The sequence below is a fragment of the Struthio camelus genome, chromosome Z (assembly GCF_040807025.1).
Source record: "Struthio camelus isolate bStrCam1 chromosome Z, bStrCam1.hap1, whole genome shotgun sequence".
In the NCBI taxonomy this organism is placed as follows: Eukaryota; Metazoa; Chordata; class Aves; order Struthioniformes; family Struthionidae; genus Struthio; species Struthio camelus.
The window spans coordinates 59,603,628-59,629,960 of record NC_090982.1 but is presented as its reverse complement, the minus strand read 5'-3'; the positions used below and the strand labels follow the sequence as shown (position 1 = coordinate 59,629,960).

General features: G+C 38.6%; 1 protein-coding gene across 4 annotated transcripts in view; it reads left to right on the top strand.

Moving 5' to 3' along the window:
* LOC104152904 (ras-specific guanine nucleotide-releasing factor 2) overlaps positions 1–26,333 on the top strand; it is a 136,890-nt gene that overhangs the window by 43,595 nt on the left and 66,962 nt on the right. For all 4 annotated transcript variants that reach the window (XM_009688481.2, XM_068928267.1, XM_068928266.1 and 1 more), the window contains 11 exons: positions 113–219; positions 9,014–9,161; positions 9,808–9,897; positions 11,627–11,880; positions 13,018–13,097; positions 13,554–13,747; positions 14,577–14,686; positions 16,768–16,886; positions 22,186–22,346; positions 23,434–23,500; positions 24,373–24,509. In XM_009688481.2, the coding sequence (XP_009686776.2) occupies positions 113–219; positions 9,014–9,161; positions 9,808–9,897; positions 11,627–11,880; positions 13,018–13,097; positions 13,554–13,747; positions 14,577–14,686; positions 16,768–16,886; positions 22,186–22,346; positions 23,434–23,500; positions 24,373–24,509 (1,467 nt within the window). The remainder of the gene's footprint in view (positions 1–112; positions 220–9,013; positions 9,162–9,807; positions 9,898–11,626; positions 11,881–13,017; positions 13,098–13,553; positions 13,748–14,576; positions 14,687–16,767; positions 16,887–22,185; positions 22,347–23,433; positions 23,501–24,372; positions 24,510–26,333) is intronic.

Here is a 26,333-nt window from a genome sequence, read left to right as displayed (position 1 = left end):
TCCAAGGCTAGTAATGGTTTGGGCTGTGTTAAAAACTCAGTTCTTGCGCTTGTTGTATGTCTGTTTTATTTAAGAGTTTCTAAACAATTTTTTTTCTTGTTTTAATTTGCAGCACTACTTTACTGTACTTTTTGGCCATGAAGGGCAGAAACCACTGGAGCTCCGTTGCGAGGATGAAGTTGATGGAGATGAATGGGTAGAAGCTATTCACCAAGCTAGGTATGAAATCTGCTCATATATGCTCAACTTCATTTTATTGTTGACAAATTGATAATAATTGGAAAATCTAAATCCACTCTCTAAGAAGAAACATGTTACAGTGCATTAGATAGGTATTATTTGTGATCCATAGATGTGCTAGAGAAAAATTGCCTTTATCAGTTCATGCTTGTAACACTGTATTTTATCATTCACAAATAATTCTGTTCTAGTTGAAATTTCTTCAGGAAAAGTATACTTTTATTGGAAGCCAAACTGCTAGGATTGGTTCTCTTTTAAAGGAAATTTGTTATATGTATGAAGAAATAAGTTATCTGCCACAAAAATGAGTAAATGAATGTTTCTTAAAAAGACTTCATGTAGAAATAAGTATAAGAAGAAGGTCAAGCCATAATTATGATAGAATGCCCCAAGTAAAATTCTATCCCCAAAAAGGAAATTCAGAACAATATTCAATATGAAAAGGGTAAGCCTTGTAAATAGGGACATGATAGGGCTTCAACAATGCAATACTTCCCTGAGAAAAGGTCGAAGTGGTGAATAGGTGAGGCTTACAGTATAACGTCAACGGAAATAAGGTAACTCAAGCTTTGGGAAGTGGGTAGCAGAGGCAAATGTCTTTGCGCAGTTCTTCCAGCCGCCTCTTGTGTTCTCTAACCTCAGCTAATCTATACTACCATGGTAACACACAAGGAAAGAGACAGTTTCTGAGTTGCTTAGGACCCAAGCCATGTAAACAGAAGTGCTTTTACTTTAGAACTAAAAGCAAGCAATACCAGCTAGTAGTTTTTAATTTAGACCTTCTGAAATTACGCCTTGAAGCTCTAAGCCTTCTCTGCTCTAGGCATCCAGTGTTTGTATCCTTACCCTCTTTTGAGTATATGTGCCGAACTGAGCAGGTCTCATCCTTTCTTGGGAAATAAATACCTATTGGGTATTAGATCAGCCATATTTTGCATGGTTGCTCTCTTAAGTTAACACAGCTTCTCAGTTCCTGAAACAATATGAGGCTTTGAACTCTGAGTGCTTCCCAGGAGTGAATGTTCACAAGCAGGCAGTCCAGTATCGTTGAGGGGATGAGAAAGAACTCTTCACCCTCTTACTGAATCTGGGCTGATTTCTCTCATTAAGTAAAACAGAAAGCAAATGAAAAAAGGAATCTAACTTTTCTGCCTTGTGGTAAGGGCATTGAGGGGAAGCAAGATCCCACAGTCTGATCCCTGTTCTCAGGATAAAGTATTTCTTATCCATTGCCTAGTGCAAAATGTATGTAAGGAAGACAAGCTTCACAGCACTTGGGAAGAATTTCTTTCCAGGAAGTTCAGTCCATAAAGGTAGTCACCAGTAGCATGTATTAATTTCCAAGCCAGAACTTAACAAAAAATGCTTAAGCCAATATTAAACGACATGCAGTTGAAAATCTTGACAACTTAAGACTACTTTTTCCTTAGCAAGTTTGAGGTTCATGGTTGGGGGTGGACGAATTTGGCCTCCCTTAGAATATTACCACTGCAGCTTGCAGAAGACAACTGAGTCTCCGTTCTTCTAAGCTGATGTTGTCAGCACCTCTCTTGGGCTATTACCGCAAGGTATCAGTCTGCTTATCTTCCCTCCTTTTGCTGTTTGGCTTTTCCCTTTTATTTGTGTGCCCATCTGAACTGACAGTAATTGGCTGAACTACAGATGTCATTGTGAGGGATATTGTAAGGACTCAGAGTTGTTTGATGTTGGGCTTTTTTTTAATGTGCTTTTCTACATAGGTCTCTAAATTCCTTAGTCTCCAGGGACTCAGGCGTTGCTTTTCTTGTTTTAATATTATTTTCTTGAATAAAATAATATTATTTTATTGAATAAAATATCGATAAGTGACAGACAACCATTCTGTGGTCTAGTTGCTCTGAATATGGTGTTGCATACTACTGTGGTTGCCTCATTATTCTGATGCTTTTCTATGTTAGTGTAAACTGCTTTTATTTGCTTTATATTACCTCTAGCAAAAACAACTTGGAGATTGGGCTAAGGCCCAGTTGGAATTAAATCTGGCAAGGGATGTCAAGGACAACAAGAAGGGCTTCTTCAAATATATCAATAGCAAAAGGAAGACTAGGGAAAATGTGGACGTGCTGCTGAACGGGGCAGGTGCCCTGGTGACGAAGGATACAGAGAAGGCAGAGTTGCTGAATGCCTTCTTTGCTTCAGTTTTTACTGCTAAAGCCAGTCCTCAGGAATTCCAGACCCTGGGGACAAGAGAGAGAGTCTGGAGAAAGGAAGACTCTCCCTTGGTCGAGGAGGATTGAGTTAGAGATCTTTTGTCCAAACTGGACATACACAAATCCTTGGGCCCTGACGGGATGCACCCACGAGTGCTGAGGGAGCTGGCGGCTGGCGGGTGTTATTGCTAGGCCACTCTCCATCATCTCTGAAAGGTCCTGGAGATCAGGAGAGGTGCCTGAGGACTGGAAGAAAGCCAATGTCACCCCAGTGTTCCAAAAGGGCAAGGAGGAGGAGCCAGGGAACTCCAGGCCTGTCAGCCTCCCCTCCATCCCTGGAAAGGTGATGGAACAGCTCCTCCTGGAGGCCATCTCTAAGCATCTGGAGGACAAGAAGGTGATCAGGAGGAGTCAGCCTGGATTCACCAAAGGGAAATCATGCTTGGCCAACCTGATAGCCTTCTCTGATGGAATGACTGGCTGGGTAGAGGCAGGGAGAGCAGTGGATGTTGTCTCCCTGGACTTGAGCAAGGCTTTTGACCCTGTCTCCCATCACATCCTCCTAGATAAAACTCGGGAAGCGTGGGTTGGATGAGTGGACAGTGAGGTGGCTTGAGAACTGGCTGGATGGCCGAGCTCAGAGGGTTGTGACCAGTGGCGCAAAGTCTAGTTGGAGGGCTGTAGCAAGTGGGATCAGTCCTGGGTCCAGTCTTGTTCAATGGATTCATCGATGACCTGGAGGAAGGCACGGAGTGCACCCTCAGCAAGTTTGCTGATGATACTAAACTGGGAGGAGTGGCTGACACAGCAGAAGGCTGTGCTGCCATTCAGAGGGAGCTGGACAGGCTGGAGAGAGGTGTGGAGAGGAACCTCCTGAAGTTCAGCAAAGGCAAGTGCAGGGTCCTGCACCTGGGGAGGAATAGCCCCATGCAGCAGTACAGGCTGGGGGTTGACCTGCTGGAAAGCAGCTCTGCGGAGAAGGGCCTGGGAGTGCTGGTGGAGAACAAGTTAAGCATGAGGCAGCAGTGTGCCCTTGTGGCCAAGAAGGCCAAGGGCATTAGGGTCCAATGGGGTGCATGAGGCAGAGTGTTGCCAGGAGGTGGAGGGAGGTGATCCTGCCCCTCTGCTCAGCCCTGGGGAGGCCTCACCTGGAGTGCTGGGTCCAGTTCTGGGCTCCCCAGGACAAGAGAGACGTGGAGCTCCTGGAGAGAGTCCAGCGGAGGGCTGCAAAGATGATGAGGGGCCTGGAGCATGTCTCCTATGAGGAAAGGTTGAGGGAGCTGGGCCTGTTTAGCCTGGAGAAGAGAGAGACTGAGGGGGGGATCTCATCAATGTGTACAAGTATCTGAAGGGATACCCGGGTGTCGAGGGGATGGGGCCAGTCTCTTCTCCGTGGTGCCCAGCGACAGGACAAGAGGCAACGGGCACACACTGAAACACAGGCAGTTCGATCTGAACGTGAGGAAGAACTTTTATCCTGTGAGGGTGACGGAGCACTGGCACAGGTTGCCCAGAGAGGTTGTGGAGTCTCCTCCTCTGGAAATATTCAAAACCTGCCTGGACACAGTCCTGGGCAATGTGCTGTAGGTGACCCTGCTTGAGCAGGGGGGTTGGACTAGATGATCTCCAGAGGTCCCTTCCAACCTCAACCGTTCTGTGATTCTGTGAGATGGTTAATTAGTTACTTAACTGTTGAGTATCAAAGATACATCAAAGAAGTGAAAACAATAGTGTTAGACTATTGTGTAAGATTTTTGTTGCCAACTTAACTACACAAAATAAAATTACGACAATTTTACCTTGGGTATTAAATTTTGCCTGTACCACCGATTTAGACTTTTTTGCTTGAGTTGGTCTGTATTCTTGTCATATGTGACAAACTTTGGCACCTTGTTCAGTGTCATTGTTCATTTGAGGCTAGCATAATACATCTCTGGACCCTTCTCTTGGGTTTTTGGTTTGTTTTGCTAAATGACTATTTGTCTAGCTTTTTCAAAATACTTTTTTTTTAACATCTCAGATGTCTTTGGGTCACATTTCCAGGAGGTATTGAGAACATTCCCCCTACCTTTAAATTGAAAATAGGCCTGAGAACATCTTGTTCTAAGTGAATATGTTGGAGTTTGTGAAGCAGACATATTTAATTGCTTTCTGGAGGGTCTCATCCTCATGAGTAGCTATGGTAATCTGTGTTTTATCGGAGACAAAGTAGCTGAGGGTTTCTTCTTTGAGGTTTTGGGGGAGAGAGGAGGGGTTGTTGGGTTTTTTTACTTTTCTCAGATTGACATATCCAAAATCTAATTTTGGATTGTTTTTCACATTTTTTTGCAAAGGCCAGTTTGCACCATCAAAACGTCTTCCATATGTTATTTAATTTGAAAGTCATATAGTTGGAAAAACGACCCCTAAAGTCCCATTGTGTACTGTGTCCCGCTGTAGTAAGTAGATGTTTTATTTGGTCGCAAATTCATAGTTAAAGCATTTTTCTGCTGTGGCCTTGCCCATTGCTTCTTGGAAGATTTCATTGTGGGTGGGATGCTACTGCTAATCATTTGGGATGTACTGTGCGTGCTCATCAGGAGCTGACAGGCTCTTGTATGCTGAGGCTGAATATTGCAGTGCTCATGTTCCCCTTCACAGCCCTCTCCTTCTCCCCCCCCCCCCACCCTCACCTTCCTTTTGAGACATTGTTTGGCTCACAGAGTTTGCAATGGGATATGCAATTCAATGTATTTTTACGGGACTGCATTATGAGCTTCACATGTGTCCCTACTTTGCATGTTTTTCCATTTTATTTGAATTCTCAGTGTTTTGAGTTCTCAGTAGTATCCAGAGTGGCAGAGTAGGTTTTAGTTGTAATTTCCTTTCTGGATTGGTGGACTCGTTCTTGGCAAATCCGAATGCCTTAGACAGTGACTGTGTGTGGAGGTTCCGTTTTGGGTTTCTGTTCCAAACCATGGTCTCTTCTGAAGAACTCTGTTTCACTCCCAGTATTCTGAGGCTAACTTTTTACCTTGTCTTACAAATTATTCTATGGTTTTATGTTTTTTTTTTTTTTGCATACAACTGAACAATTCTTTATCTGTTTCATATGCATAGGGTGCAGTACTCATCAAATATCTTGGCATTTTCTACTTTAGCTTACTGGAAAGTCTTAAATTAAGTGCTTCCGGCTGTGCTTTCATGTATGCTTTAGGCCTTCATAATGCAACAATGCTACCGACAAAAGCGGCTGTCATTGTTATAAGTCAGCTGCTCATTCCTGCGCCTTTACCATCCCTTCTGCATGCTGACACAAGTGTGAACTTAATTGGGAAACTGAATTGCATTAACTGAATTATGCCTTGTTTATTTTTTTGCCACCTAATTTAATCAGTCTCAGTTCTCTGGATCTTTTCACTGTACATCCAGAGAACACACCTATGTTCACTGCACGAGGGAAAGGGCAGCACATGGGTGGGATGTGGGAGAGTGCTTTGTGGGGGGAAAAAGATGGGAGTGCTGCTTTCAGCTAGATTACTGTTTAAAGCATGTGCCAAACTACTGCCCTCCGACCAGCGATTCTCCAAAGAAGGCTTGCTCTTCAAATTTGTTGGCACGCTTTGCTTGCAAATGTAGGGGGTATTTCATGTAAGATTTTGCAGTTGTAAACTTGGTGTGCTGTCTTGGAGCTGCCTGGAAGCTGGGAGCAAGTGCCAAGCTGCTGAAGCCTTTCTGGTGGAGAGAATATTTTAGCTGAGGTTTGCTGCTATGATTACTACAATTTTATGGTGTCCAGGTGGCTTGGGATGGGGCTGAGAGAACTTGAGTAACGCTCAGAACATGAATAAAGCTAGCTCATATCTACCTTCAAAATAATGCCTAGTTAGAATCACAGAACAAGTGTTAGGGGTTGCTGTATCTGACAGTGTAATAGGGGTGAGGCTGCTGCTGCTCCATGTATCCAGGTCCAACCTGTAGTGGGGCTGAGTATGTATTCTCAACAAGCACACAAACACACATGTGTATACAACTTGTGTATATATATATATATATATACACACACCTGGCCATACAGAAACACTCAGTACTTGCTCAAACACAAACAGCATCAGTGGCATCATCCTTTCCCCTCTGTGGCTGATCAGGGTGAAGGTCTCTTTGTGGGAAATATATTAATATATGCAATAATGATCACACTAGTAAAGGGCCTAGGCACATAGTCTGTCCAGCATCTATCTGTCCCTGGATCCTTGGTTTTCAAGGTTGCCTAACATACATGGGCATACAAGCCCCTGAGGCCTGTGGCCTCGTTCCAGTTACTGGTACTCAGACCCTCACAGTCACAGATGTGTGTGCACTCCCCCCTAGATCCTCTGGCACACTGTGGATCCCCTAGTAACTGGCCATAGACAGCCTATCTGGTAGGTGACCCTTGACCCCCTGGCTTTCCAGTTACCCTGCTGCACACTGGCACCTGCACATGCACTATGATTTTCCTGGCAATTGGTATGCAGACCCTCCCCCTGCCACATGCACTATGGATCCCTCCAGTAACTGGTCATAGACTCTCAGCCTGTCTGGTAGCTGGCATTGGATATTCTCATGTCCAGTTGCCTCACTCAGAGACACATCCATGTGCAAATGAGTCTCTTGGTGAACCCCAAAACCTCATGGTCTTCGTAGTAGCTGGCTTGGACCTCCTGGGCCCTCCAGTAACCCACAGCTTCGGTTGTCTCACTCAAAGACACCCCTTTCTGGTCCCAACTTACGGCTGCTTCGATACCTGGCTCCCAGGCCACTTTCTCTACTTACCGGCTAATCCAGCTTGATACTCTGTAGTGATCCCATATGTATCCTGACTTGCTCCACTTGCTGGCACCGCAGACACATGGGCCCCTATGACCTGCAGGGACCAGCATTCCAGTTGCAGGCACTTAGACCTCTGTGCGCACACATGCACACAGACTAGATAGTTCCCCTTGCCCAGGAGAATAGTTAAAAATGAGTTTAATGAGCAAACAGGACAGACTGGTGACCAGGCACAGGGCATGGTCAGACAAGCATCTTGACCAGCAGCCTGTTTACACGTGACCAGCCCCTTTTATCCCCTATCCCTCTATTTTCCCATGCTTGTTCCTCCCTAAACTTTGATCCCTCCCTTTCCCTGCCTTTGGTACCTCCCCTAGTAGACCTATCCCATGGTAAGTCTGATACAATCCCCAAATGTTCTTCCCTGCCTCCGGTAATCCCTTTGCTATTGCTGTAGGCAGTAAGGCTCCTCAGAACACTGCAAGGTGCTCTGGAGGACCTTTCCATTGACTCATCTTGATGGGTTTCACCCTGGACCATGGGGGTGATTGCTTTCTCCTGATTGCACTGCAAGAAGCTAGGGCAGGGGACTCAGTTTCTCTCACTGGGTTATTGGGGTTCCCTTACCTGCAATTGTTTCTCCATACTCCTTCATGTTTGTGGAGAAGAGCCTTTTATGGATTGATTGGTGTTCTGCGATAGCCCTAGGAGTAGCTGGGTCAGGGGCTTATTTCACTGATTATGTAAATCTGAATCACAAACTGAAACACAGGCAGTTTGATCTGAACATAAGAAAACACCACTTCACTGTGAGGGTGACGGAGCACTGGCAGAGGTTGCCCAGAGAGGTTGTGGAGTCTCTGTCTTTGGAAATGCTCAAAATCCAACTGGAAAAGGTCCTGGGCAGCCTCTTCTAGGTGACCCTGCTTGAGCAAGAGGGTAGCCAAGTCCCTTCCAAACCCAACTATTCTGTGATTCTGTGAATTCGTAAATACTGAGAGAGGGATGAAAAGGGCTGTCGGAAGTGTTGCAGTTGCTTTAAGCAGAAAGATGGTAAACTCAGCAAGCCTGATTTCAGCCTGTATGTGTGGGAATACAGAGCAGGAGATCATGTACTAAAATACTTGGTCCATGCCATTCTTATCCACAATAGAATCAGATTCTGGCATGCTTAAATCTTCATTAGAATTTCCTTCTCTTCTTTTACTCTTCTTCAAAATACGCCCATTCAGATGACTTTCAGTCTGATCGTAGCCAGGTCTTACGTCAAGAACATCTTTACTCTCTAAAATTTGGAGAGCTGGAATGTAACTGCTGTGTGTTTATTGGACCACAGCGGAGAAGAGGTCAAAATCAAGACAGACCAAGAACACAAATCTTTGAAAATGAACAACTGAAATAGCCCAAAATTTTGGGGTCCCAATTTTGTAGTTTTTTGGTGTGTGGGGCAAACCAAAATAACAGTGTTGAGGGTTAGGATGGGGATTCTTCCATTAAGAGATCTGACAGCTAGAGATAGTTGGAAATAGCTCTGATTAACAGTTGGTAAAAAGAGGGAAAAAATGAAAAATAAATGGGATGATGGGGCAGCTCTTGTGTCTAAAAAAAGAATGTTGAACACTATAGGTCTGGATGTTTTATGATAAAGCTATTCATTGTATATTAAGGAAAACACAATTTTGAAAATTTCTTTTACTTATCATTGGTGTAATGTTTATTCTGTCGGTATCTCATAGGAGGATATGGAAGTCAACATTTGCTGTTTTTACTAGCTTAAATGTTTTTTATTTCAGTTACTCAGATATTCTGATTGAAAGGGAGGTGTTAATGCAGAAGTACATTCATCTCGTCCAGATCGTGGAGACTGAAAAGATTGCAGCTAATCAGCTTCGACATCAACTTGAAGATCAAGACACAGAAATTGAAAGACTGAAGTCTGAGGTATGTTCCACAGTCATAAGGCCATCGCTGAATTCTAATGTTTTGCTGTCTATGTTGCAGTCATTGTCTGTATTGCTGTAATATTTGTGAAAATAACAGAACCTAGTAAGAAAAGCTGTAATAGTCCTCCTAGGAACACTTGGCCAGATGGTATTAGACATATTGATGACTGTTCAGCTTACTGGATTACATCATTGTCATAGAATTTTTAAGATGACACATTGCTTTGCAATGGGGATACAACTGATTGTATTATTTCCTACCTGTCTTCACACATGGAATTTAAAGCATGTGTTTGATTCTTGACACTATCTTTGTTTATGACAGTATTGTAGACTATTTCAAACTAGTCTATACCATTGAATGTTAAAAGTTTTGTTGCCTGACCTGTTAGGGTCTGAAAGGCACACTTGGTTTTGATAGGAGAACCAGCTGTCTTCTCATTCTTCCTCCATCTATATTAAGATCCTTGTTGGTTTGAAGGGAACTGTGTTCATGCCTTTGTGACCAAATATGTGCTTGTCATTCCATGCAGCTTTAATGGACTCTAAGAAGAGCCTTCAAAGAAGGGGATATTATTTTTCTGATTGTTCTGTAACTGTTTCATCAGCTTGAAAAAGCATTTAATGAATGGTTATTTTGTCAGATTATAGCTCTCAATAAAACAAAAGAAAGAATGCGACCTTATCAAGGCAACCAGGAAGATGAGGATCCAGATATTAAAAAAATTAAAAAGGTAAACCTGCCATATTCTGTGCCTGAAAGGAGAAAGGTGGGACAAGGGACATAATAGTGTATTTTAGTTTGTTTAATTTTGTCTTCAATTATCGTTCCATTAAGTACATTCAGCTATCAAGATTATCCCTGTTTAAGCCACTTAAATTGCATCAACTTTGTATATTTCAATGGCATATTTATCCCCACATATATTTGGTATATTTGGTATTTAATTATTCATCTTTACTTGCAATGTATAATGAAGCTTGTACATTGCCTTCAATTGCCTGGAAACATTGAAACTAAGCTGTGGACTATTTCCTGTGGGAATCAAGGGTATAGTGACTTTATTCTCTTTTCTTATAAAAATGCTTATAAAGATATAAGAGAATGACTTACATCCTGTCACTGCAGCTGGAATACAAATAGTGAAAATGCAGAGAATAGTATTGTTTTAGGTTGTCATTTAGTCTGTTTGGTGATGATTGTTCTAGGATTCTATGGCTAGTGTTTGTAACAATAGGGAAAGAACTGACCTAATCTGTACTGTATTTACATGTGCGATTTTTGGTAATGTTGCTTAGGACTGGAGATAACCATGCTCCAGAACTGTGCCCATAGCTGGCTGCTACAAATCCTAATGAAGGGACATAAATGGAGCTCTTGCTTGAAGATGTGGTCCCATTCTCGTAGTGCTAAATCTCTTCAATTACGTGACAGCCTCTGTGTTATGTGGATTTAGTTTCACTCACCTTTTGTGGGTGGTGCTGTCTGACTTTGGGTCACTCCTGGTACTCTTGTGGGAATTTTCCTTTTCATATAAATACAACATTGTAGTAGAAGCCAGAAACAGCCCCTTTTAGTACAAGGAGAGTTCTGCTTCTATATATAGTTCATTTTATTCTACATCTTGATAGTTGTGATCAGTTGGGCTCCTTTTTAAAGTTGTTTATTGAGAATAATAGGTTACTACTAATCATTTGCATTTATCTTTCAAGATGAATGATTTGCACCTCAAGAACAGGGCAAGGATGTACTCAAGTTTTCTGTGACCAGAAGTAGGCCCTTTCTGTAATCTTTAATCTCCTTGTAACTTGAATGGATATTACACTTGAGTACATTTTTTCTATTACATAGAGACATCTTTTAAGAAGAGCAAAAATATATCTTTTCTAAAAAATAGTATTGCTGGCCTAGGTGTCTGATGTTAAGCAGTGTAACTCTAAATACATGTGGTAAATTATATCTATAAAGAAAGCAAACTGAGCTTAACAGGTCTTTCAGAATTATGGTAGTACCGCTATCAAAAAATGCCTTGAGATGTCATACATGAGAACCTTGCACAGAAAGTTGGGGAAGGGGTTTAGAAATTGAGAAATGTTTAAGGGGAAGTAAAAGGAATTAAAAAACAACACTGTGTGCACAGCAGTTCTGCTGTCATGGAGAACATATAAAAAGATACAACATTTGAGCTTGAACTGAGAGAGGCTTTAATATGTGTATCTTTCCAATCTCTTTTCTGGTAGCAAATATTAGCAAATGCTTGTGGAGGTTTTGTGAACAAATAGAAATCTGAAAAAAAATGCAGGCAACAATTATGGAGCAATAATCTTTTAGAGGATACTGGGCAAGAAGCATTTTTTAAAAATAAATACATTGAATTTAAAAGGTTATTTCCACAATGAAAGGCTTGTCATAAATCATGTATTTTTTTTCCTCATTCTTCATTTCTGTTTGGTTCATTTTAGGTTCAAAGCTTTATGCGGGGCTGGTTATGTAGAAGAAAATGGAAGACTATTGTCCAAGATTATATTTGTTCTCCCCATGCAGAAAGTATGAGAAAAAGGAACCAGATAGTTTTTAACATGGTTGAGGCTGAATCTGAGTATGTGCATCAACTTTATGTTCTTGTGAACTGTTTTCTGAGGCCCTTAAGAATGGCTGCAAGTTCAAAGAAGCCACCTATCCGTCATGATGATGTTAGTAGCATTTTCCTCAACAGGTATCTACTTTTTTGTTTGCCTTTTTTTTCCTGCTTCTTCTCATTCTGCTTTAATTTACAGTAGTGAAGTTTGGCACCTGCTTTTTTTGTTCTGACATAACTGATATCACCGAGATAAACTGCGTTTCCTTGGGTAAAAGGCAAGGTGCAGTCTGTGATTCTGTTCAAAGCCAGTTTTTGCATCCTTACTTTCTGTTTCTTCCTTTACTTTGGGAGGGAAAGGACAAAACATGCCTCATGGGGCAGTTCTCAAATTTACTGTCACCCTTTCTATTTCCTCTTCTCTTAAGAGAGCAAAATTGGACTTAGTACCCTCATATAATCTTGATAAGACACTGTAGATGAATGTGCCAAATTTTCTTCTTATATTCATTTGTCCTGCCTAAAAAATCTCCTTCTCTCTCTCGCTTATCTTTTCACATCTTACAAATAAGGATGGTTCTGTGCATTAGGTACCCAAATGTTATCGTAATGAGTACATAAAAATGGGTCAGCAGGCTTCTGGAGTTCTGTATAGGATTGGGATTGCATCCAGGACTGCCCCAAACTTCTAGGAAAAAAATACCTTCTTTTAATTATGAGACAGGCTTCACTTTTGTAATAACCGAGATTGCTTTACTGTTGATGGTTTCCTTTACAATTAGATGTCTTAAATGCTGTTTCTGTTGATTTCATGAGATAAAGTACAGTATTAAGTAAGGTTCATGTTATAGAAGACTTGTAAGCTGCGTTCAGATCTTCAAGAGCAGCGAGAATACAGATGACAATCACTGACTGAGGTTTCTGCATCTTATCGATCCTCTTAAAACAACTGAATGCATTGTCAAAGCTATTTTTGGAACACCTATTTGGTGAACTGTAGAACATGTTATTTAATAGATGCTTTTTTTTAAAAGAATTAAATGATTAGAATATGTTTGTACATCAAATGCTATATATTTTCTAAAGATACTATGCTAAAAAATTTAAACAATACAGTCGAATAGAAGCATTGATTTCCGTGATAATAAGTATCTTCTGTTTTTTCTAGCAAAGTGCAAAACCTACTGATAATCAGGAAGGGATGTTTCTCAGTGAATTATTAATTATAAAATAAAACTTGAATTGCCTTTTTTTTGTTTAATACTTGTTTTTCAGTGAAACAATCATGTTTCTTCATGAAATATTTCACCAAGGTTTAAAAGCAAGAATAGCTAATTGGCCTACCTTAATTTTAGGTAAGTTACTGTGTTTTCTCTAGTGATACTACTTTCACTTGTTGCTATTTTTGCAATTACAGTGATTTTTAGTTTTTAAAGGTTTTGTTCTTTTTGAATAAAACACACTCCCAGAACTAACACCATGCCCTGTTGTATAGTGGGCATTCCATGTTGGCAGTAATATGCCTCTCTTTAAATCCATATATGAAAATGCCTTTGGGTTAGCTTCTGCCCTAAGCTTTGCCTAGGCATGGGCCCTGAATTGTCAGTGGTAGTATCTGACTATTAGCTAATCAGAGTAATGATGTTTTGTCAGGTAACAGAATCAAGTTTAATGTTTCTAAAATCTCAGTATAGTGGAAACAGAACAGATATTGTAATAATTTACTTGAATAGAACATAGCAGTTTCTTAAAAGAGATATTTCAGGAGGTGGGTAGCTGGAAAAAAAAAAGCATTTCTTGACTTTTTCTAGCTGACTTATTTGACATTCTGCTGCCAATGCTGAACATATATCAAGAATTTGTTCGGAATCATCAGTATAGTCTCCAAGTACTGGCAAACTGTAAGCAAAACAGAGATTTTGACAAGCTCTTGAAGCAATATGAAGCCAACCCAGCATGTGAGGGACGAATGCTGGAAACTTTCCTTACTTACCCCATGTTTCAGGTAGTCTCTGTAAATTTTTTGTGACTGTTTATTTTTGATGTGCAATCGAATTGTTTTGTGTGGCTGAAATTATGATTGATTGGAGATGCGGCTTGCTTAATTAAAAATATTCTCGTGTGAATTAACTTAATTTTATTTCATTATTATCCTGAAACTCTTTGCCTGTAGAGACCTTTTCTCCAACTACACTGATTGAGCTCTATTCAGAATCTTGCATATGTTCAAGGGGAATGTGGGATGAGGATTTGTGCCAAAACAAAAAAAAAAGAAAAAAAAGCTGAAAAACAAATTCTCTACTTCTGATCTGCCAGAGCAGGGTCCTTGTGCTGCCACTTGGCAATTAATAGTCAAATAGTGCTTATTCTTGAAAGTCCAGAAATACGAGTTTTATCTGTATGCAAACAGGTCAGCTGGTATTTTCAAAGTCACGAGAAATCTAGATGCATGTCTCCTATTAAAATTAAGGGAAGGTATGTATCGGTCTCCAAGAAAGTCTTGAAAATTTTCTCTATTGGCACTTAGATAGCAGCATGAAACAATTAAAGTTAATAGCGTAATTCTGAGTGCCTCTGATGTGATCTTTTTTTTTAAATGTTGTAAATGGAACCTGTGTTTCCTCAAACTGAAAACATGCATATGCCGTCTCTATCACAGAAAAATTCAGTATTTTTGACAGTAGTTATATCTAGAGTATATTTATCAATTTAACTGTTGATATCCATTTTAAAAAGACACTGTGAATCTTTTCTGACCAGGATAAAAGAAAATGAGAGATATTGTAATTATTGCTTAAAATGATTTGCTGATGTTGTCTCTAATTTGTTTTAAGATCCCTAGATATATTATAACACTTCATGAACTTCTAGCTCACACACCACATGAACATGTTGAGCGAAAAAGCCTTGAATTTGCTAAATCTAAGCTAGAAGAACTTTCAAGGTAAGATTTTTCTCCCTGATGTGTGATAATCTTGTATCAAAGGATCTGAAATGAAAAAACAGTTTTCTTTGTTTTGATTTGTTTTTTTTTTTCTTTTTTATTAAGAATGACCTCATCCTCTAAAAAGAAGAACAAAACCTAACTGAAACAAAGAAAATGAAAAAATAAGAAAAATACTAACATTTTGGCTCTTCTATTTTTTGCTGACATAAATTTACAAATGTCTCCCTATGTTTTGGGCAGGGGAAAAGAGTTGCTATAGAAACCACCTACCCCTGGGCATGAGCAAAGCAATTTTCTTTAAATAGAGAAATATTTTTTTCCCCATAGTTAAAAAAGAAGAAAAAAGGACATTTCTGATACCCAATGACAACAGGAAGCAGTCAGAGTCTCGAACAATACTCAGCTGTTAATCTGTGATGTAGTTCACATGCATGAATGGAATAATTGATTTTCGCATGTACTTTAAATAAGGGCAAATAAATAGGAGCTAAAGATCCTGGTAACCCCAGATAGTACTCTGTTTGTATATATTTTCAAACTGGGTGCTAGAAACCTGCAAAATGAATCTCTTTCCTGAACTTCCAGACCCTCCTCAGACTTTTCCCTGTGTCACTTCAGGAATAAATTTGGTCATTATCTCTTTGAAACACGGCTTTCTGCTGTGAAAGAGGAGTGCTGCACAAACTCTAAAGTTATGGCATTTGTTTTGAATTTCTGAAGTGTTGATACTTCACCAAAGAATTGCTTGTAGAATAACGCTCTTGACTGCTAAGTTTTCTTTTGCTCTTCAGATGAGGTATTCATGGACACTACCCCATTGATTTAGAGCTTATTATTTTTCCCTTTTTTATACTGCTGTATCTCTTCCACAGGCAGCTTTCTGAGTCATCTGCAGGTCATGATCTGCCACCTCTTCAAGCTCTAGCTTCTCAAAGAGTTGGGCAGGCAGTACCTCTTAGAGATGTGTCTATATTTGATTCCTGCAATGTCTGGCAAGTTCTTTCCTGTTCTGAGGCCATCTGAAGTAGAGAAGCCTCCTTTCCGTTCAGGCAAAGCACACAATTTCCTTTGGCTAGGGTTATGTGCACAAGCATATCAAGCAGCTTCGGCTCTGCTTCGGCTCAGTAGTCAAGAGTTCATTGCTGATCCAACTAATCTATCACTGAACATCCAGAATTACAGGCTCACATTGATTGATCCTCCTCTACTCACAAGGCAGGTGGTATAGACCATGAGAATAAAAAGCTTTGTGATTCATTTCCATCCCTTTAATGTAGTTCTGAGGGAAGAGGAACACTAAGATGGTGCAGTCTGGCTCCAGTTCAGGAAAATATTTTAGATCAAGACACCATGTAAACCTCTCTGTTGAGTTCATACTTGAAAAAAACCTGTATTTCTCTGTCTAAGGGGAGGACGCCTATGAAAAGAAGTGGAAGAAAGTGAGAGATGAGCTGTTGAGGCTGTGGTTGTTAGTGATGGAAGTGATTATTAGTAATTGGAAGTGATGAGGATGTAAACTGAAGTAGAACAGAGTGGGAACTTAACATCAAAGGCAGGGATTATTAATATTATTATATTGTAATATTATTATATTATACAATATTATTATATTGTATTAATGTAATTAATATAAAGAGCTAGGAAACACTTCCATTTTTGTGGTAACCTAATCTAATTAATAGTCCAAAAGGACTATTAATTAGGACAGCTGCAAAGAGCTTTCAGTTTGGTGGCATTTATAAGATTTGTCCAGGAAAACTATAAAAACAAGTCTGACAAAATTGGTTCCACTGGTGGAAATTAAGTAGTTAAGTTTGCAAGAATGATTTGAAAGAAGGAAAAAAAAAAAGCTTATAAAACTTTTTGGTTTTGTCAAGAACTACTTTGATTCCTTTTGTTGACCAGAAACTTGCTCTGAAATTATCGTGTGCTGCAATACATCTGTTTTATAGCCGGTACTAAAGGACATTATCTACCTTCTGTATCTACAGAGTATGAGCAGAAGTGAAGAATAGACACAAACAGGCGCAAGATACGTTTTAGGGAATTTAATGTCCGCTTTGTATTGTGTCTGACAGGGTGATGCATGATGAAGTGAGTGACACAGAAAACATCCGGAAGAATCTAGCCATAGAAAGAATGATAGTAGAAGGCTGTGATATATTACTAGATACCAGCCAAACTTTTATACGCCAAGGTAAGACATTCTCCTTTAAAGCGATCTATGTGATAATGAAAAATTACATTAAAAACAGCAAGGTTCATTTTGTCATCATTAGGAAGATTATGCCACTGGGCATAGCTAACATCTTAAGGCTCCTTGTGACTATCCTATGCAGGATAAGTCACCAAATATCCCAGATTAGTTTTGGGCTATAGTTGAGCCCCACTTCTGTGCTGTTTTTTTTTCAGGGGCCATGAAAAACAGCAGCACAATAATAGTAAAGCACCCACGGGACAGTAAAGTACATATTGGCTGGACAGTCATCCTCAGTGGAACAGAACTTACCTACAACTCCATGGAGAACAGGACTGCCTGCCCAGTTAACATTGCAATTCCAGTTCATGCCAACGTTTGGGCAAAAGCTTAGGAGAAGCTTGAAGCTTTGTTGAATGGTAGTGATTGCAAGGAAAGAAAACAGCTGTCGATTGTTCCCATTTTTCTCTGTACTTTGGGGAAGTCTCAAAACTCTACCATTGATAGTGCTGGAACAGACATAATATGCTATATTTTGAATATCTGAGCGTATTCACTATTTTTCTTGCGAGATGCGTTTTTGGGCTTCAGCAGAAGTTAGGATAGATAGAAAAAGCACTCATGCAAAAAGTCATGAAGAAAAGGCATCCTGTTCTGCCAGAAGTGTAGAACCACTTGTAATGTCATACAGTTAGCAAAAAGAGAGAGGAAGAGGCATATGGTATTTATTTTCTATTGTTGATTTTGGAAACATTTTTCTGCTGAAGTTTATGTATAGTAGAGATGGAATTTGATGTTAAATTCCACAAAATGATGATAAAATGACTTTGCATTTAAAATGAACATCACCTTTTACCAAGTAAAGGTAATGTCAGATTGCAGTCCTTATCTAGTGGTAAAACAACCTTGCCTTAATGGTAAACCAACAAAAGTGAAAACTTGAGACAACTTGGTAACTGAAGCTTGTTTTTCCTGCATTTATGTAAAAATTTACTTCTGAATCTTTTGTAACAAGCTAGTGGATTTGCATGCAGTGGCTACAGATCTCTAGGGTTTTGGCTTGTAGGTACAAGCTTCTTTGTAGCTGAGGTGTTAGTTGTATTTAGAGAAGGCGGGGAATGTAATTTAGGTGCATCTGTTCATGAGGCCTTTTGTAGACTCAGTATGATAGCATCAGCAGAACTTAGGCTATTTGAATACAGCCACGTACCAAGTGGCTCATTTCCTAGGTTTTGTGTACGTTTTGAAATCTTTCTGTGATGTTTCTGTAGTCATGTGGCCAAAGTAACTATGAGGCATTCCATAATAGCTTCCAAGACTGTTGTACAATGGTCACTTTTAAAGTACTTGATTCTTTCTTAAATTGTTTGTTATAACTCAGGTGTGTGAAAAGAAATGAAAATGGCTTCAAGAAAAACATGAAGCTGTTGTGCAGGTTATTGTATTGCATCCACAGCCAAAAAATTAGTGGGCTGCAATTCTCGACTGACTTGTACCAGGCAATTTAACTACACAGTTGAAATATTTTTCAATATGACTACAATATTTTGGATTTATATATATATATATATTTTTTTCCCTTAAAATTGGCTTAAAATTTGTCTGTATACCTAGAGTTTTATCAATAAAACAATTACTTTTTCCTTGGAAGGCAGTCTTAATAAGATTACTGTTGGAGGTGTTTCAGTTAGATCTAAGTCAAATCCTCAGTTTGAGTAAATGAAATTCAGATTTATTTCTGGAGAATCACGTACTATCAAAGGACACTGGACAAGGCTTTATACTGTAGAAGCTTGTATCACAGTTTATCTTTTGGAATATCCATTGCATATGAAAATCTGAATTGGACAAATCTGAATCGAGCTAATAAAATAATACCAAGCCCATTTTCCTTTCCTCTAGCCCCTTCTCCTCCCACCTGTCTGTAGGGTCACTCACTTTGAGCGTGATGTTCATCTCCTCTGATTTTAATTAGGTTCCTACTCCTCATGTTGGTCATTGTAGATTGCATCTAAAATGAATGTCATCTTTTACCAAGTAAAGGTAATACCAGGTTGTAGTACTTACCTAGTGGTAAAACAACCTTACAACCTGCTGTTTACAGCACATAAAATGAGAGAAGTCCATTTACCTTTGTTCAGGTTCTTTTCTGTCAAGATTAATTTCGACCTTGACATGTTACGTATGCTATGTACTTTATTTTGCTAAAAAGAGATTGATTCTGTGGTTATGCTATGGCAGCGCTCTACAATGTAGTTGTGGATCCTCCTTCAGATTTGCTGAGGTTTCATTTTCTCTACCTTTTATTTTGATGCAGACTTTACTGTCAAGTGTCAAGTCACTGTAAGTCAGGGCAAACAGTTAAGGAACATTGTCCTCAGTAGTCTAAAGGTTAGAAAATAGTGGGTCTCAATCTGCAATCCAATGTGGAGTAATGCCTGGAAAACTTTCAACAACTTTCATGAGCCCCTCAAGGCTTTCCAGACACTCTGCCTGAAGTCCAGCCATCAGTTGCTCTAGATTTGCATCTACTGGCAATTATATCACAATTACAAAATCAGAGAATAGCTGAGGTTGGAAGGGTCTTGTGGAAATCATGTAGTCCAGCCCCCTGCTCAAAGTGGGGTCAAGTGGATCAGGCTGCTCGATGATATGTCCAGGTGTGTTTTGAATACCTAAAAGAATAGAGACTCCACAGACTCTGGGATGAGGTTGCTCTTCCAGCATTCAGCCACCCTCACAGTAAAATTAAAAATTTTCCAGAATGGAGAAAGCCAAATTGATAAATCAGGCAGTTACATGTAGACTTAAAATGTATTTTTAAAATACAACCCTTTGTATTAGATTTGAACAAAGGCTAATGGAGTGATTATTCTGGCAGTATTGAAGTACTGAAAGTACTTAGGTTTGTAGCTGGATAAAAATTCCTGAGATTGCCCTGAGTGTACAAACCATATTATTAATGAATGTTCTAAAATAAGCCTCACTTGTTTATTACAGCTGTGAATTGGTCAGTCATACCCTTTTTTTCCTTAATAGGAAATGTGTAGTAGAATTTATGGGAGGCAATTGCTCAGTATCATTAATCACAAAAGCTTGACAGAAATATGCAACAACCTCCTTGCTAGATGTCAGCTGTACAGCACATACAGGAGATCTATTTCACTCTGTGAATAGTAAGTTGTTCAATATGAAAGAGAGATGACACAATCTCTTTTTTTCTACATTTAAAAACTGTAGTTTCTTTTGGTTTACCTTGTTAAACAGTAACATTTCAGCTCCCTGCAAGCATAGCATTTAACCTTCAGCCCGTCTTAGCAGAACACAATATGGTATTCCTGAAAGCATCCTAACGAAAAACCAAAAAAAAAAAAAAAAGATGAATTCCAAAGATATATCTATATGCGTATCATGTTTATAGATGTGATTATTCAAAGAAGCAAAGTAGAAGCTAGAAGTACAATTAGAGTCCTGTTACCTTAAATGTGTAGAGGAATTTCAGGAGATAAGGTGATGCTAAGAATTCTGAGATGGGAAGTTGCTCAAGAATTTTTTTTAACATACCACTTTGTGTTGCACTGTGAGCTGTCAATGTCACAAAGAAAAGTCAGTTTCATTACGTGGGGATGATCTTTTGTGGTCTTTTACAGTTGAGGCTGTTTTGTCCAGGGGAAAGGTACAACAACCAATAACTGTTTTTTCTGGTCAGAATTTAAATGAACCTAAAGAACGTTCCACGCCTTTCCAAATTTCTGCAGTAGTACTGTTCTGTTCTCCACCATTCTGTTACAATGACACAAATTCTGACATACACAATTTGGTTTGAATGTAAATAGGCTGTTAAAGAACACTACGCTGTTGCAATTCTCTTTTACCAGTGCGTATCTTGCTATGCTGGACAGTGCAAGTTTTATGTATATAATAATAGCTTAGTACTAATTGTACGTTTATGTTCAAGGGAGGTAAGTGTGGAGAAGAATATTGTGTAGATAAGCAGTTGCTTTCTCAGTATCTTAAATTTCTCTCTACTTCTTTGTTTAAGATTGTGTTTGTGAACTTTGAACTAAAGAATTTTTTGACAGCTAGGGTGAGAATGGCTAAGCTAATAACTAAATTAACTATATGGATGATTCTTTCAGGCTTGCACTGTTTCAAGATGCTGCTGCTAGCTTCAACTTTGATATAACTGCCAATCCAGTGTCTTACCGTCTCCAAAAGGAGCAGGCCAATTTTCCTACCCTCCTACTTGTTCTACATTGCCATTACTTCCTTTACACTGTCACTGGTGCTTGTATGACCATACACTGAGCCATATCAGGGAGCTCAGTCAGCCACTTTTTTGCTGCATTATTTTCCTGCTGGTTTAGCTCTATTAACTAGTTAATGTTGGAGTCAGATGAGAGCCAGTGTAGACAGATGTGTGGGAATGAGATTAGGAGGTCCTGCCTGTACTTTCTGGTAATAACAAGTTCTATCATCAAATCTTTCTCTTTGATGTATAGAGGAATTGTAGTTCAGTACCAAATGTGATTCCAGATCTTTGGATTAAAATTAGAAGTGGTATTTGTAGTGATATCAATCTGCAAAAGTTGGTCAGAGACTGATTTTGAGGTATAAAACAAACATAGCTTTCCCCGATCTGGAATTCTGTAGACCACAAATTCAGACTTATGCAACCAGATTCAATTTACTGCAGAAGTACTCTGCTGGTAACACATTTTAGATGAGCTGTGGAGCACTGAAAATTATACAAGCTAAGAAGAAGAAACCTGCTTCGTTATCATTGCTCTTGCACACAGACACCCACACACAAATCCTTTCCCTGCAAAACCTATTCTTTTCGTCCTCTGTCTCTATGGCTTGAATGTCATGTACCTTTTTCAAATACAGTAGCTGTTTAAAGTGGTGCAAGTGGAGTTTGCTGCTCAGCTTCATTTTCTGACCAATGTGCTCATACTATGCTTAAATCGCATAAGAATTTGCCCAAAATCTAGTCCCGGCATGCCCACAACTCTTTGTCTGAACAGTGCTTGCCTAAGTCTGTTGTTGTAAAGTCAGATCTATTAGTTCCATGTAAAGTACAAATCTGTTGTCCTGAACTTGACGTATAGAAAAAACAAACTAGTGCCAAGAAAGATAAAGGACCTGTGCTTAAAAGAGATGCTGACATATATTGATACTTGCTAGAATGAAAGTTGCAGGAGTTAAAGCCATGCTATTCAATACATTAACACTTTAAGCACTGCCTGCTTAATATTTTTATAGTTACAGTGTGCTTTTTCACCTTTATTATTATCAGGTTCCCTTATTCAAGTCCCTTCTGTTGAGAGGGGAAAACTTAGTAAAGTTCGCCTGGGATCATTATCTTTGAAAAAAGAAGGAGAAAGGCAGTGCTTCTTATTTACAAAACACTTTCTAGTTTGTACGAGAAGTTCGGGAGGAAAACTGCATCTGCTCAAGGTACAGATTTTACATTATGACCCTGTTTACAAAATGAAAATAGAAAATTTCAGCCCAATAAATAATGTATTGGTAACTTATGTGAAATTTCAGTGTTGCATTACTTTTTGTTTTTAACCTGAGATTTTGATGTGCTCCTATAAACAGAAGTGAGATGAAGCACAGTAATTGACTGCTGTATCCTCTTATTGTTACGTGCGTAGAAAAAATAGAATTCAGCCAAAATTCTTACTAACTAAAATTTTTTTCTAGAACTGCAGAATTCTGATATTCTGAGGGGTTAGAAACAGGACATTAGCATGTGTTATCTGTATGAGCTAGCACTGAACGTATGTGAGCTTTCAATGCATAAATCAGCAGTCCAACTCAATGGAATTACCGAGGGATATTTTACAGATCTGTAATAAAACTAATTTTAAAAGTCAGTTCTATTTTCGTGAACAGCATATTCTCTTAAACGGAAAGTTCTTATAAAAAAATTCTAATTATATTTGGTGAGACGGAATCACACTTCTGCTGTATTGACTTGACCGAAGGGAGATAGTTAGTTTACGGAATGGTTTGTGTTGAACAGAATTTTAAATTGACAAAGACATTACTTCTGGGAGATTAAGACTGCTTAGACAGTCTCTTTCAGTGCAGTTTGCATGCTTTCTCACTTTGTACCTTTTAAATAGCTTAAATATTTTGCAAAGTAAATTAAATGTAACTGAACCTTTACAAAGACCTTGTATTAATTTGATTTAAATTTAGGAGAACATACTAAAATTCTAGTTACCATTTTGAAACTTGTGAACAGGTCTCTATATGTGAAATAAATTATAATGTGGTAAAAATGAAAAAAATTTTGCACATGTAAGTATATTATGGATTTGTTTTGTTAAGAAAAATGCTACAATATATCATATAATATAGCTTGTGTTTTAATTTCTTGAGGGAAAACGTGCATTGTGAAATTTATATATCTTCCTAAAAGCTCTTAGTAATGTAAAATCTCAGACTAAAATATATCAAAATTTAAAAATAACTGCAGTGAGAAATGGAAAAAAAGTCTAAATTTTTTGGAAAATGTTCTTTATTTTCATAGACAGGAGGTGTTCTATCTTTGATAGAGTGCACACTGATTGAGGAGACAGATGCAAGTGATGATGATTGTAAGTTACATTAAGCCATTTGCAGTAATTATAGTTCTAAGTAGTTTCTTAAAATTGCTGCTCTTTTATAGTCTTTATATAGTTTTATACTCTTTCATGCAAACAGAGAAATACAGTGTTAAAAACTCATTCAGTAGTATAGATGTTTTAAAAATGTGTGTCCTGGCTTGGATAGAGGTTTGTTTTGTTATGTTTGCTCTTGATGTGGACATTGCGCATAGGATTTTCAAGTGCCCTGGCTGAAACAGTGTAACAAATTATTTGCTGACTTTTATATAGAAATTCACCCTGAGGATCTGAGAAAGAAAAAAATGTGTATGTCTTGAAAAAGGAAACAGATAATTAGATTTCTTAACTACATGGGAGTTGAGAGAGTTGGCGGAACTGGTGGAAAGTTTTTTTTCTTGGACTCCCTACAATTCTTGATGGCAACCTTTTTCAAATGAAATAACAAAATACATTCCCAAGCTGATTTTTTGCTTATTCATTTTGGCTTCCATCCCACAGTTTTAGGCATGTATTGCACTGGAACTGTGAAAATAGTTCCATTAAGTTCAGTGATGCTTCTAATATGCTGTTAGTATATCAACAGTGCACATGGAAGTCTTTGAAGGATTTGAGCCTTATTTGACATCTTTAAAAGTAATTTCTCATGACTCCCACTATTGTATGTTCTGTAACTTTTTTTTACATTTGGTGTATGTGAAAAACGGATGGATGGAACCCCTGTTTTGAATCCCTGGTTGGATTTGTTCTTTGTCAGAGAGATATTTAAAGTAATTTCCATTGTAAATGAAATCACTATTTTCTCTGACCCATAGTTTGAAATCTCACATTTTCACTTTTTTTCTTTTTTGCCTCTGACTATAAAGCAAAAGGTTCTGGGCAGGTTTTTGGACACCTTGATTTCAAGCTTGTAGTTGAACCTACAGATGCTGCTCCATTTACTGTTGTCCTTTTAGCCCCTTCGCGACAGGAGAAAGCCGCGTGGACAAGTGATATAAGCCAGGTAGCTTGCTCTGTTCTTTATCTTGTTTGTTACAAGATCTTATTTTATTCTGCATTTCTGAAAAATAATCCAAGACAGGGCTATTGATTTTTTGAGGGCTGATTTGCTATCATGTATATAAAAAACCATTAAGATTACCTATTTCCACAAAAAGCTTTACCTTTTAATTTGAGTCATCCATGAAATGAGTTTTTCCAGGAGAGAAGTGGGATATAAAATACAGACTAGACAGTTGCCTAACATAATACTAATAATTAACTAAAAATTAATACTAATAGGAGTCATTTTTATGTCTAAGAAAAGCTCATCCAGATATATATTTTGATATAGAAAGGATAGTACTTACAGTGTGTGGGGAACTCTACTGTGGATGAAGGAAAGTGAAAATACTTCAAAATATTTAATGGCAGAGGTAAAAAAAAAATGTTCTTAGGTGTTTTTGTCTGAAACTTTAGTAGACAAACATTTATCAAAATCTATTTGAGGAAAGAGGTTGGATGCGCTGTGAAAGATCTGAACTTTCAAGTGTCAGATCTGAATTTAGATTAAAGATTTGCTTCTTTGTTTATATATACAACTGCTGAGGACATAGATCTGTCATAGTTTTGAATCTGAGTCCTGTCCTCTATTAACTTCAAGAGAAGTGATTGATTAGACAAACGTCAGCCTGGTATTTAATGGGTTTTTGTCTGTGCTATCACTGCTGGCAGCATCTCCAGATGCATTATCATCATAATGAATAGAAATTACTTAAAAATAGGTATTCTGAGTTGTTTTCTTCTGGGCTAACAGATTTAAAAGAAAAAAGAGGGAGATAAAATTTTCAAAATATAGTATGATTTGAGAGCCTTGATCTCACTGCAGCTCACTAGATACAGATCTTACAGGCCGATGTGATTGGAACATTTTTAACTATATGAAATTTCAGAAATTATGTTCTTTCAATGACGCTTAACGTGTTGGAATGATTTGTTGGGGAAGAAAGACTCTTTAAGAACTGTCTTGGAACATGAGACACCCAGGAATAAGTCAATTCTTGGCTTGAGTAAGAACGATTTTTAATGAGAAACTCATCTGCTGTCTAAGTAGACTAAAGATTAGAGTTTGGGTCTGGTTCCAAAAGTCAGACCTTTTGTGCTGAGACAAACTCCAAGCAGCCACTACTGTGGTGTTAGGGAAAGAGCTGAAAAGCTCCATGACTGACTTGAGAGCTGCCTGTTTGCAAAGCTTGCAAGTGGCCTAATGAAGCAGAGAAAAGTGTCACTAGCTGCATCTAGCTGAGGATACAAGGAATGAAAGGGTTAGTGAGACTGCCAGGGAAAAGTAGTAGGAAACTTTTCTTCCTTGTGTGCCACCAACACTGAGCTGCTTTAAAGCTTGTAGAATGGCTTAAGCCACCTAAATTGTGATTCTTTACTGGCCACAGCACAGCTGGTGTGCAAAAGCGATGTGTGCTGTGACCATACCCCAGAAGTGCCTTTCCAGCTCCCAATACCTAGCCAGAAACATTTATAGAAGAGTTTGCAAGGGACTCCTTGGACAGCAGCTTCATAACTGTATTTCACAATAATTGCGTCACTTGACCTTGTTTTTACAAGTGTATTTTCAGAGAATATTTATCATTTTACTTGATATAAAGTATCAAGTAAAAAGTAAAGTATAAAGATATTAGAGCCTCTCACTCTGTAAATTATTCTAATTCTGGCAGTATACCTATTTGTTTTCCAAGCTTAACTGTTTTCCAAGCACTCTTTCAAGAAGTGCTAGAGGTATATAATTTTGCTCAGCTTCAAAGAAACTCCAAAGAAAGTTTCATTTCCAACT